The sequence below is a fragment of the Vigna unguiculata genome, chromosome 11 (genome assembly GCF_004118075.2).
Source record: "Vigna unguiculata cultivar IT97K-499-35 chromosome 11, ASM411807v1, whole genome shotgun sequence".
In the NCBI taxonomy this organism is placed as follows: domain Eukaryota; kingdom Viridiplantae; phylum Streptophyta; class Magnoliopsida; order Fabales; family Fabaceae; genus Vigna; species Vigna unguiculata.
This window is the reverse complement of record NC_040289.1, coordinates 4,740,619-4,754,797: the sequence shown is the minus strand read 5'-3', so window position 1 is coordinate 4,754,797 and position 14,179 is coordinate 4,740,619. Positions and strand designations below refer to the sequence as shown.

General features: G+C 28.5%; 1 protein-coding gene across 3 annotated transcripts; it reads right to left on the bottom strand.

The window, feature by feature from the left end:
- Nucleotides 1-4,827: 4,827 nt before the first annotated feature.
- On the bottom strand, nt 4,828-13,279 carry LOC114168389. Of its 3 annotated transcripts, none has more exons than XM_028053180.1 (14): nt 12,810-13,279; nt 11,480-11,612; nt 8,952-9,121; nt 8,581-8,674; nt 8,045-8,123; nt 7,888-7,925; nt 7,541-7,593; nt 7,347-7,449; nt 6,970-7,068; nt 6,804-6,866; nt 6,261-6,482; nt 6,105-6,152; nt 5,225-5,281; nt 4,831-5,144 (listed from the first exon to the last, which is right to left on the bottom strand). In XM_028053180.1, the coding sequence occupies exons 1-14, from the start codon at nt 13,178-13,180 to the stop codon at nt 5,058-5,060; spliced, it is 1,617 nt and encodes a 538-aa protein (XP_027908981.1). In that variant the 5' UTR covers nt 13,181-13,279; the 3' UTR covers nt 4,831-5,057. The 3 variants fall into 3 exon arrangements, with proteins under 3 accessions (XP_027908982.1, XP_027908981.1, XP_027908979.1); XM_028053178.1 differs by having other exon boundaries at nt 4,833-5,144; nt 7,888-7,928; XM_028053181.1 differs by lacking the exon at nt 6,970-7,068 and having other exon boundaries at nt 4,828-5,144; nt 7,888-7,928.
- Between the last annotated feature and the right edge of the window lie 900 nt (nt 13,280-14,179).

The window sequence follows — 14,179 nt, the reverse complement described above, 5'->3', positions numbered from 1 at the left end:
TTGGTCTTCGTCTATACATTAATACAGTGAAAGTTTTTTTTTATGTTAGTTATTTTGGGACTTTTATCTCCGTCTTAAGTGTGATGTTATTTTAGAACACGTAAATTTATGTTACATGAAAAATATACGACATAAATCCATTAATTTACGTTGGACTACTAAGTTTGGTTTAAAATAGTCTATTACTAATAAAAAAATTACAATGAAATGAATATTTTTGAGTTAATTTCAATTTAATGTGTTATATATATCAAATGAAAATTTTTTACAAAGTTTAAGAGTTGGTGAATAAAAAAATCAAACTTAGGATAAATATTGGGTCGTGCATGAAGAAGATTGAGTTCTTTACAAATTGAAAAGGTAAGATACTTGGAATATGGATACCATTAAACTTGTTCAACTTAATCTTTTTCGTGAGTGACCCAACTTTTGTTCTAAATTTAACTGTTGTGTCATTAATTCTTCTTCAACTTTATCAAAAATTCTTTATTTGATATGCAACCCCCCAAACCGGAACAAATTAAGAAATATTCATTTCATTATAACTTTATTTATTGGTGGTAGAAATGAACAAGGTGAGAATCGATATTCAATTTTTATTTATTGTTTTCAAACTTTTACATGATAATATTTAATTCTCAATCTCAAGTATCTAATGTATACCTTTTTATGTTTGAATCTCACAAAATAACACTTTTTTTTTGTATTTTTTTTCATTATAAAAATTTAATTAATGTTTAAAATAATAAAAAGGTGCAGGTTAAAGTATAATCATAAAAATAAATTGGGTTTAATATATTTTGTCCTAAATTTTAACTCAAGATGTGTTATATTGTGTTTAGGGATGTCAACGGGACGGGTAGGGTACGGGTAGTAGCTCTCCCGTACCCTACCCATTGGATAAATATTCGCCCCGTACCCATACCCATATTTGTCGGGTATCCATTATGCGGGTACCCGTCTATTTTTTTTATATCCGCGGGTATCCACGGGTACCCGCAGGTATTTACAAAATTATTTAAAAAATTAATATTTAATCATAAATTCAAATAAAATAAAATACATCACTGTCATAAGTTTTAAATAAAGTTCAAATAAACTCAAGTTCATACAAGTCCAAATAATTATAAAAATAAATATAAAATGACGGTTCAACACAATGGAAACTCTTTAATTAGTGTTTTGATCAACAAGTCCGTCCACTTTCTACGATTGATTCCTGAAAAATAATCAAATAATAAACCCCAAATGCCACGTGTCAAGTATTCTTATTTTGATTCCATCATTTGACAACAAGCATACCATAAACGTCATTGTCTATATAGGGTTTGATGTATATGCCCAATTTCAAAGAAGGGAAAGAGAAGAATGTCAAGGGATGTACTTGGAAGAAGACAAAGTACCAATATTTGAAGCCGAAAGAATGGAGACAAAAAAAATAAAATGTGCAGCTTAGAAAATATTAGATCAGAATGATTTTTACTAATATATATATATATATATATATATATATATATATAAGGATATTTGTGTGAATTAAAGTTTAGCGGGTACGGGTATTCACGGGTACAGATACTATGATATCCGTACCCGCCCCGTTAACATGCGGGTATAAAAAATACCCGTACCCGCGGATAGCGGGTATCCATTTTTAATATCCATTTCTTATCCATTGCCGGTTTTATCCGCGGGTATGGATATTTTTGACATTCCTAATTGTGTTATAGACTAGCAGTTGAATTAGACTGTGTTGAATGGTATAAATAATTCAAACCTAAACTTGAAACATCACCTAACTCTTCAAAAGAAATTAATGCAATTAAATTATAAGGAGTGTATATATTACTTTTAAAGTTCGAAGATTATATTATATTAAAGTTTGGGACATGATAAAATTCTAATTTAGTATCAAGACCAAAAATATATTTAATCTAATTTATTTCGTGTCAAATTTTAAAGAATAAAAACATATTCAACCTAAATAAATTTTTAGTTAAAAAATAAAATTAAAGATAATCAAATTCACTTTTAAATTTTTTTTAGATATTTATACTGGAAAATAAAAAAAAAAAACGTCGTGTAAAGTATATAAGCTTTTAAGAAGCATAAAAGTAACATATTTATATTAAAAGGTGAAAACATACAATTAAAACAAAATAAAATCTCAAATAAACAAACACCTATCCACATTTCTATCACACTATAATAATATAGTTTTAAGAAAATTATAGAAACAGTTTTAAAATAAATTGCATTAAAAGTTTTATTTTTGTGTTATTAAAATATAAATTATTTAGTTGAAAAATATAATTAAAACAGTTATAAAAATATATGCTTATTTTTTACACTAGAAATTGTGACAGTCCTACATCTAGTTGTCACTGTCAGTCCTTTTTAAACGACTATGATATAACAACTTTTTTTCTACAAGAAAAGTATATAGTCACTTGACCAATAAGGAAAAGGTACAATATTAGTTTTGAAAAAATTGATCACAAATTGAAAGTTGTCACAAATAATATTTATATTTATATTTATATTTATATAAAAATTAAGTCATTACATGAACTTTTCATTAATTAATTTTCTTTACTACTATTTTTTTTTTCATTTTCAAACTTGTCTTTTATGAGTTTTATACTCTCCCTTTGCATACAAAGAGTTTATACAATATAACTTCATCTTGTAAAATTCTCTCGCATGTAAATTTTTCTTGTATGTATTTTATGTAGATTCTTCTAAATAGTTTTTCTGATTTTCTATCAATTCTTTTAAATTGTTGAGAAGTATATTAACTGTTTTCAATATTGTATGTATAAAGTAGCATAGTTTACATTACAAATAAACAAAAAAATATTCTATTTCTAACAAAAAAGGTATTAAAATCATTTAAAAAATTTAGAGTGTTATTGGTGAAAAAAATGTTAATGTCATACAAATAATTAAAAGTTGCATAATATTATTGAAATTGTAAATTTTTGGTAAGAAATAATATTCTGAAAAATATCATATTTATTTCTATGTTATAAACTTAATTATTTTTATTCTTCTAAAGTTTTTTGGTCAACCACCTTTATTGGTCATGGTAAACGAAGGATCTAGAAGTAAATTAATCATGCACGACGACTTTTGAATACGTATGTTCTGTGTTCAAACGCTGTTATAATAATTTCCGAGAAATTTTCTAATTGTTCACGAAATTCAGTATAGTTGAAAATGAAACACTCTTGATTGAAACTTATATTCGACTTATATTTTACGTAACATTCTTTTTATTATTCTCTTACGTAGAATAATAATTTTAGCAATAAGAGTTAAAAGTTTCCCTTTTTAGCTAGATATATTTTAGTTTCTCATATAAATATTTCACAATTACAATTGGATATCGTCAAAAAAAAAATTAATCCAACTACACAAATAAAAAAGAAATTCACTTTCTCTTAAATTATATATATATAGAGAGGGGGGAAAAATTATAAATAAGAAAAATATTTTTTGTCCACAAGTAAATCCAAAACCCTAAATGCATTTTCTAATGCAATTTGCTATAAGTACATGCATCTTACATATACGTTTGATACAATTTATATGGTCGAATCTTTGGTATAAATTTCTATGTAACTATACTTCTCAAATACTTATTGCACAACTACATTAGTAGGTAAAGATTTTTAGTGCAATTATTAAAATGAGTATGTTTTCCACCTTCATGTGTTTGATTGAACATGTGGTGTAGTTTAATGCATGAATGTGCTTCTCATAGTCACATGAACACAATCACATGTATGTGGTCACACCTTTTGTCTAATTTTCTCTACAAGAGTGTTTCTCACATATGTTGTGTGAAGGAAGTTGAATTACACAAAAGTTGGTGAAACATTAATTATAAAAGTTATGAATCTCTTTTTTATTGAACTTTATATATAGAAGATATTTATATTCTTTTATATGTTATTGTTCATATATATCTCTCACATAGTACCATGATGAAATAAAAACAACTTATATTCATATCCATGAATTTCAAAAGAATGAATATCTAGATAAAACAAATCTTAAAAAAAATTAAAATCAAAATCGCTTAATAATTTAGGAATTAATTTTTTCATAATATATTTAAGTGGATGTATAATCAATTTTGTTGGATTAACTTAAGTTTAAAACTCACATCGAATCATCCAATAATTTTAGTTCCACACAAAAGATTTATATACCTTACAAACGGGTAACATGTGTAGAAATATAACTATACAAAGCACAAGTATCCAACTTTGAATAATCCTAGTTAAGAAAAGAACTTTTTTTTTAATTGTTTGTCTCACAAATGTGCATTCTACAGAATTAGAATCCTATGTTTTCTCTCTGAATGAATTTTTACAATATCTCTATGCTTATTTACAATAGAAGACAAAAAAACATTGTCTTTCATTTTGAATGGTTAATATCAATGGCACGATTAAATTAACCAATGGTTTATAGTTATTAGCTAAATATACAAAACTTATTCAACTCGTAGGTAACAAAAGCAGTAGCAACAGGATCAGAAAACTCTGCAGACTAGGGATTACACATTTATTCAGATAAAAAATTCACTTCGACTATGTAAAATTCTTGCAGTGGAAATGTGGAATACATAGGTGTTTGTTCAAGACAACGTTTGCACTTTCTACATTGAAGGGTCAGTTGAAAACATCATTATATACATGTTCCTTTTTGTCTGGGATAAAAGAAGACATGAGGAACTAGATGTGTACATGTAGAAACCATAAGACAAGGTGTGAAAGGGAATGTAACATGTGAAAAACTTTGATACAGGATTATTATATAGGACAATGATACTTCTATTTTTTGACTTTCAATTCTTTATTCTCTGACGTGGCTTAGTGCAAGTCATTGATTTTTTCAAAGAAAAATATAGTGGTACATTAATCAATGGTCTACATTAAACCACGTCAGGGAATAAAGGTTAGAAGTCAAAAAATAAGAGTCATAGTATAATTTTGCTATTATATATATTTGGAGCACACAGAAAATACTATATGAGCATACAAACTTTTTCAACCAGGAAACAGCTTGATGTAGTTTGTGATCTGTTCCCGGCATATAGGACACCTTGATAACTTTGATCCACAGTCTCTGCAAGTCTGCAGAAGAATTGATTACTTGATAGCGATCATGTGTAAATGTGAATAACAAAAAGGAAGAACAGTTTAGAAAAACTCACCATGTGTCCACATCCAAAGGCCAAGTCCTTGTCATTGGAGAGGCATACAGAACAAATCTACATTAAATCAGAGATGACTTTTAGCTTAGAAAGACAGGTCTAGAAGAGTTTTAGATATAGCCATGCTAAAAACAGAGGACATACACTTTTGTAAATTCTTTCTCTCTTTTTAATCTTCTGGCCAAATTCTAAACCAGTTTCAGGCAAAAGCATCATTGAAAAAAATCCCGGATTTGAGAAAGTTATGTCACTTTGAGATAACTTCACTAAAAATAGTGTGTCAAGGTGGCACGATGACTTTAGTGCAAAGCATTTGTATGCTGAAATCATGCCAAAGTGACATAATTTTAGTTAATACATTTTAAACTGAAATCGTGTCAAGATAATACGACTTTAGTTCAGTTTCAGTCGTGCCAAGATAACATGATTTCAGCTTAAAATACTTTGAACTAAATTCGTCTCACCATGCCACTACTTCAAATTTAAAAATGCTTTGAACTAAAGTCATACCACCTTGACACGACTTCTCACAGTGAAGTCGTGCCACCTTGGTATAATTTACCCATTTTAGTAATTTTTTTCAAATATGTTCATTTCGGTAATTTTTCTAAAAAACCTGTTTCAATTTCAAGTTAATTACTTGGTTTTTTATTCAACATTATTGATGCCGATCTAATTGCAGACTCAATCACATTCATTTAAAATTGAGACACAGGAAAACCTATAAAGCTTTGAGTCTACTTGAACATGATTCAACAATGAACATGATTGACTAAAACAGCTCCTTTATGTTAAGATAGGCTATGCTAAGGTGTGTAATAAATAGGCAAACCAATAGGGCAAAGAAACACACATAATGCAAAGCTAAAGAGATATTTACCTTATAATCTGACGTTCTGATTTTCCTATAAAGATCACTGAGTTTTTCCTGAGAACAAACCAGTAGTGAAAAGTATAACATCCAGAGAATCTCCACCTAAATAAAAAGCTTTGATTTGGAACCAACAAATGGAAGAATTGACATATGAATAAGTACCTCAGCAATTGCAGCTCTAGATTCAGCAAATATAAGATCTCTGCGAAAATTCTCCTTAAGATGTTGGGAATGCTCTCTCTCTTCTTGTATCTCTTGTCTTACTGCTTCAACTTCTTTCATGGCTATTTTTGCAGCTTCATGACTCTTGCCAGATTCCACTGTAAGACGTTGAGCACGTTTATGCTCCTCTTGCAGTACTTTCTTCAAGTCAGCACATTCACTCTATACATAAACAATAACTATGAGCAATATTTCTGAACCAAGACATGTAACTTTCATTCATCCGTCAATGAAAACTACAGATAAGGAAATAGCAAGAGGATAAAACATAGGTACAGGTACAATTTCTTAAGTGTTTTGGTACAATTCTCCAATCAAAATTGCAGTTTCATCTTAGTAAATCTATGTTCATATTTAATGAAATACAACTTCAATTCTGATCAAAGAAGCACACAAAAATGTTTAAGGAACTGCATCTAAGTTATATTGGTTGAAACATTTCAAAAAGATCAATACAAAAAGAAAGAGAGAAAGAAAACAGACCTCTAAACATTGTACATGTTCTTCTAGCTGTCTCTTCTCTGCATTGCTTTCTTGCACTGCATTCTGTGTGGTAGTTAAATTAACACAAATAGATTGATACAGAAAAAATAAAATGCACAACTATCGAGCACTCGAAAGTGCAAACTGAATTGGTCAAATTCAAGACCTGCAAGTGGTTTAGCCTTTTATATAAACTATGAATCACTTGGTAGGCTTTCTTTTCAGCATCTGATATTGATTCTTTTTCCTTCTTCAACACAAGCAACTGTAAAAGGGCAAAAGAATGAAGTCCTAAAATGCCTCAATTGCTTGGACAATGCTCAGTGCTCTTGGGACATGTCACTTATTATGACGAGTCCAGTTTCTCTATTGAGTTTTTTGGTACTGTCATCTGCTGAGCATTAAAAACATACTATTTTGATATTTTAAAAGTTTTTTTAATATATTTTAAAACTTTAAAATCAATAACAATAATATATTTTGGAGACACAGCAGAGGAACGATACAGAAAAACCCAGTACATGATCCAAATTCATTAATTACCTGGTAGTTTGATTGTCTTTTGAGGCTTTGAAATTTTTCTCTCTCAAACTTTGCTAGATTCTTCCACTCATCAAGTTCTGATTGTAATAATAAAGTCTCATTCCTTACAATACCCAACAAAAGCAAACACTAAGTTTGATGTTTTCATACAAGTAAACCACAACAGACATCAAGAAGGAATGAAAAAAATTTACCTAGACTTTGCTACTTCATCTTCGACATATAATAACGCTTTGTTGGAAGGATCCTTCATTATAACATACATTTTGTCACAACGAATCATTTCAGACACTCATTTACACTTTCTTTCAAGCACACTTTCTTCTAAGGTTGGAATTCATGAAAGAAAATAATTTTCACATTCATTTTTGTTTTTCTCCTTAAAAAGTCTATAAAGAAATTTATCTAAACAGGGTTAAATGCAGAATCAGAGTTGCATATTTACTGGCACTTGGCATTAATCTCACCTTATAGGAGAAAGTGTGGCAGAAAGAGAGTAAGAGTTTATATTGTTATTTTTCCACAATTGTGTCAATGGTACCTCTGATACTTCAGTTGGAGACTTGAAGCTTGTGCTTCCTGCTGCAAGAGCCAAATAAAGACACAACAGTAACAACTGATGAATCTTTTGGAAAATGTTTCTGATCAATCTTAGCAAAGTGAAGAAAAGTTAGTTTAAAAGGTGAAAGGAATTAAACCTGGATGACACTCCAAAGAAAGAGGACCAGGTGATTGAACATTATCTTCCTCTTCATATGAATTCTGCAGCATTCCACCCTGTGAGGAAAGTGGCTACAATATCATCAACTCTAACATCATCATTACCATTTCATATGTATAAAAACTCAGGGTTTGACACTTTTAACAACTTGGACAGAGAAAAATCAGTTAATCAAGTTCATATGACCAACCCCACCACCATCTCTCATATTTTTTTTCTTCACTAACAAATTCTTAGCTTCATAAATCTTTCTCAAGTCTAGATTCTTTGTTGGTTATTTTTGCTGTCATATGCTAAGCATTTAAAATACACCAATGATGTCGGTGTTTTAAAAATCTTTTTAATATATTTTAAAACATTAAAGTAAGTATTTATCAATGTATTTTGAAGATCTAACAAAGAAACGATATAAAAAACTCTATCAGATAATCCAAATTCATCTTTCTCCATCATTTTTGTTTTCTATAACACTTAAGTTGACATCTTCATGTCGGCTTGAAGGAGTAAATTTACATCTCTGTGGGGTGTTTGTGTTGGAGCTGAATCAACCCTTGCAATGCAGTCCACTTTATGCCATTTCCAGTCCATGATCAAGCACTTCACTGAGCTGAAAAGAAAAAGAAAGGAAAAACAGAAAACTGATAACCCAGCAACTGCATGAAGCTGGAACTGGAATTAATGTAAACAGTTGTCCTGCATCCATGCAATCAGGTGAATCAGAACTGTTAAATTCTGTATGTGTTTGAAAATGTTAGACATTCTCTAATAAACAGTTATCTGAGTTCTTCATATGATGATTTTAGAATCAAAAACATCACAGAATTAATTAAAGTAATTACTAATGGCATTACAGTGAGTTAAAAATTGGAAAGTTTAAGACTAACCAGTATTGCACAGCTTTGCATCGTGAACATCTTGTGGTACTTGGCTTATCACATACTTTGCAGCCATGCAAATTGTTAACATGGTTATTACTAGAAACTTCCACTGCCATATCTGATTCTGGACTCCACAGAACTCCATCTTCAACAGTGGAAGCATTAGAGGCACTCTCCTGACAGAACTCTTATTAATTAGCAATAACATTCTTAATCAAAGATAAAAATGGATATTATTTTATATATTACAAGTTAGAAATTGGGATTAAGTCTAGCTAAACACTATGAAGTGAGTTTACCTGTTTATATGCTTGATTTTAGTTATATCTCTACCATGTTGGATCTCCAACACCCCTTTAGCAACTTGACTTTGAAATTACTCATTTGTGATAAGTTCATAACCATTCAATAGTTGGTGATAATAAAATTGAGTCCAGATTCTTTATTGATTTTTTTGTGCTATCGTCTGTTGAGCATTAAAAATACACTGCATTGATATTTTAAATATCTTTTTAATATATTTTAAAACGTCAAAACGAATGGTAATCAATGTATTGTAAAGATACAGTAGAACAACAACACAATAAAACTCAGCAGAGAATCCAAATTCAACAAAATTTCACTAAATCTCCTAGCACAAAAATATCTTGCCGGTGAACTTGAAAAGATTTCAGATGCTTCAATGATACATACATCATAGATATTGTTATAAAAGGTGGTTTATAAATTTTATTTATATATATTTTATTTTAATCATATTTCCATGTCTGAGATTTCATGCAAATATATATAATGGACGGTAGAGTTTGTAGAAAAGATTTTCTTGATTAGAATTTTTAATATTTTATTAAAAAATTAAAATATTTCATGAAATTTTAAAAATTTATAGAAAAACTCACACAAAACTCATTTATTATATTTTTTTATACAAAATCCATAAAAAAAAGGTTCACAGAATGAAAAAATAAAATTGAATTTCTACACTCCGAGGAACGAAATTCTAAATGATTATGATATTGTGTTAATAAGTAAGATTATATCTAACTCAAGTTTTGAACTTAGAACAACAGGACTATGATATACATAGGTTTATGTTTACTTCAACTTTAAAAAACTATGTAAGGTGAAGTTTGACTCTTAGAATGTAAGGCTTTTGGATATACAAGAAAAAACTCCTTAATCAAAACTTTATCAATTATAAAGTTTTCTTTACTCGTTGAATTGCATTAAGAGTGATCCACCTTTAAGAAGAGTCATTTGAATTATATTTGAAAAATTATATTGAGAGTGAATATGATTACTTAAAATTGTGCCTAATTTTAATCAAAGGATGATTTTTCACTAGAAATATTACCAAAAGTTTTGCTACACAATTCAATTTTCTTTTCTTACATTTTTCACATGGTCGGTTTCAAATAATTGCTACTTTTTTATAAAACATACTTATATTATAGATATATAAAATGTCCAATACTAAATTATAAAAAATAAATAGATATATACAATCAAATGAATTAACCACTTTTTATTTTATTCTTCCACTTTGTCATTTTTTGTGTATTATTTCTACCTTTATGGTGATGTATGCATTCTACTCATTTTTATTTTAAACAACAAGTCATTTGGTTGAATTGCTTTTTTCCTTATACCGACTAAATTACTAATACTGGAATACGCAAGTTGAAGATTATTATGAAAGTTTTTGTACTTGACTCATCATTTAACATTATTGAAGATGACAAATACCATTAAGATAGGATTTTTTTTTTTTTTCTAACTTCCAATCATTCTAATTATTTCTGCACGTTTAAGGCAAAAACACTTCTAAAAAGGAATATTGAAATATTAATAATAACTACATCCGGTATTTTGCATGATTTATGTAAAAAATAATTATTATTCACTATTAAAAAAATACATATTTCTGATCAATTGTTTTTGAAAATATTTGTAAATTTTGTTAGTAATAATGATTTATAAGAATTTGTTTTTAATTTTTTTGTAAAATATTTTACAGAAAATAATTTTTACAGAAAATTTTGTAACAAATTATTACCAATTTAATAATTTTATAAAAAATAATTATTCACGAAAAAATTACCTATCAATTAAAATTTGTAGAGAAATAATAAAAAAGTGTTTTTTTATAAAATTTTATGACAAATTTGTAAAAAAAAATTCACGAAATACGAAAAATTCCAATAGTAATTAAAAAAATTGAATACATATTTATATTCTTTTTTAAACTTTTGATATCGTTAATATGTTATTTGTTACCTGTGATTTCAAGTTGCATTTATAAGAATATTATTTCTTCAAAAATATATCAATAAATATTTTAAAATATATTTAAAAGAATTAATATATTAACACAAAATTCTAATCTATTTATAAACTCTCTTTTTTAATTATTTTACAGTTTGATATGTTATTTGTGACCTGTGGTTTCAAGTTGCATTTATAAGAATATTATATATAACGATCCAACCAAACACAGCCGTTGACAATTGACAATAAACACAAACAAAACTTACCATTTCAGAGTTCTGAACAACCTTTGAGCTTCTTTCATTATCACTTGTTTCTGTTTTATCTGTTGCAACCTTTGATTCATGGCATTCATATTTATGCCTTGATCTCCAATGTATAATTTGGCATTTCATAGAGCTAACAAAGCAATAAAATAATCACTTTAGAAGCAGATTCATAAAAACTTTATTATTTACTGATGTTAGAAGTGGGTAGTTTGTTAACGATCCGATAACGGGTGAAACAGAATGTTCAACAAAATTTCGTTATGATAGGTTTTAACTTGGTTCTGATATCATGTTAGGAGTGAGTTTTAAGCCTAACTCAACCCTACAAAACCGACTTATAAGATGAGGTTTATACCTCATTTATATATTATGAAATTATTTTATCTATAGTTGCGGTAGAACTTCCAACAATTTACATTTTTTGTTTAATTTCCTGGTTCATATTTCATTGAAAAAATAAATATTTTAAGATTTTATGGATGTATTGTTAAATTTGCAAACTCTAACTTGCTAATCAAGAATCATCCTCATTAATTACAATATAATTTAATTGTTAATCACTAAACTACTTTTTGTATTAAAATGGCTGAATCTGCAACTAAGATATTGTGACGTGATCTTTAGTTAAAAATCTTATATATAGTTTAATTTCTTGTGTATCTATCCAGTCTAAAGATTTTCATATTTTTATGAGGATTAGAATTAATTTTAAATATAATCTAAAAAATATTCAATCATCTAATCTAACTATCAATTTTTTAATTAAGGTTGTTTTTTTTTTCAAAACAATGTGATTTTTTTTTATTTCAGAACACGGTTTTAAGGGGCTTTTTTTAAGTTATCTAATGTTTAAACAAATTATAATGATAATAATAAAAATGCTGAGAATAGCATCATTAAAAAATAAGTCTTACAACATCATAACATAAGAGAATATTTGATATCAAATTTTCTAGTTCTTAATCATGCCACTTACTTTTTATACTTCATATATGTGATTTTCTTTTGGTCATTTTTCATTCAACTATTTATTGAGTTCCACAAGTTCCATATATCTAAACCTAACTGGAAAATTTATGACTTGAATTTACTAAAAAAGTTCAAAATAAAATTGAAAACCATTACTGCATCAAAGTTAACAAAAGTTAATGATGAAAGACAAAATGAACATTTAAAAGGATAAATGGCCGAAACATATTTTAAACAAACTTTAACGAATTCATCATATCGAGAGATATTAAATGATAAATAAATAAATAAACAAATTATAATATTGAAATTTAATTAAAAAAATAAAAAACAGATGAAACCATTTGACTGTTCTTACCAATATCTAGCAGACTTACAGCGAGAGCACCTTGTGGTGGCGAAATTTCCACAGAAGGCACAGCCACCGTGTCTCCTCCCATCACCGCCACCGGACACGGTTGTCCGGTGGCAATCTTCCTCATGAAAGTACTGGTCTAACTCGTAAACGTTGTCGAATTCATCAAACTCATCAACCTCATTCACACTGTGATTGCTTTCTGTGTCTTCTGCTAAGTGATACAACAGAAACCAGAATCCAATCACAAGTGTGAAGAACAATATCTGAAGCCATGTTTTGATGCTACGATCAGAAATGGATGCTCCCTTTTCTCCCAAACCAAGCAACCCCAGAAGCCAATTCAGGTCCAATGATGCACCAGAAGCAGCCATCGATCCAAATTCCAAAACTTTTTGCAGAGGGAGAAAGCAAAACCGTTGGAATGTTGATGAGAGAATTGAAGGAGCCTTGGAATGTTGGATGAATATGAAGGTCTTTTATAAGTGTTTTTTTGTTTACTTGCATGATTTTCCATGTTGTTTCACTTTGATTTGTTTAATGATGAAAGTGTAATTACGTAGAAGAAACAAAAGAGTGAACACGTCTAGAATCCATTCTTAATGACCAAGATAAGAAGTAATTAGTATAAATTAAAAATGATTGATTTTTAAATTTGTTATCGAATTGATTTCTAAACTGGTAACTTACATCGGTTACTAAATTATATACAAATTTAGAAACTAATATTTTTAGTAGCTCAAATTTTGGTAATTAATGATAATGATCAATTTAAAAATCTATGTATTATATTAACCATTTAGAAACTATTTATCATGGTTAAATTATTATTGAAGTGAGAAATATAAAAATGAAGAATATGAGTTAAGTGTGTGTGAATGTGAACATTTTCTAAGGTTGAATATTTGAGGTGCATGTGGGGACCAAAGAGCAAAGACCAAATCCAAAATCTTAATTTAATTTGGTTTGGAAGCTAAAGGGGAAATTGAGAAGGCAATTGTGGTGATTGATATTTGACTCAAAAACTGCATATTATTAATAGCAGTTGTCTTCACCTAGAATTTGTATTTATGGCAGTTGTCTTCATGCACAGTTTTTGACTCTGTTTTTGTGATAGATAAGGAATAATTTAAGATTAAGAAGAACTATGTGTCAGGTTTTTGTTACTAACCGCAGTGTGGTCCCTTTTTTTCTTTCATTTTCTTTTTAGATTGAAAGGATAGAACGAAAGAAACAATTAGCTACCGCACAGCAAGAAGTGGAAGAGAGAAACCTCTTGCAGCGTTGAACATAAACATTTTTTTTTTTCCATTTTAAAACTCAGCGTGAAAGTCTTTTGGTAGTAGCAGTAGTATATGTTTGTTTTAAAGATA

Coding starts and splice junctions, on each gene's coding strand:
- LOC114168389 (XM_028053178.1), bottom strand. CDS start 13,180: ATGGCTGCTTCTGGTGCATCATTGGACCTGAATTGGCTTCTGGGGTTG. Junction 11,613..12,809: donor TGTAAGTCTGCTAGATATTG/GTAAGAACAGTC, acceptor TTGCTTTGTTAG/CTCTATGAAATGCCAAATTA. Junction 6,867..6,969: donor AAAGGCTAAACCACTTGCAG/GTCTTGAATTTG, acceptor ACTACCACACAG/AATGCAGTGCAAGAAAGCAA.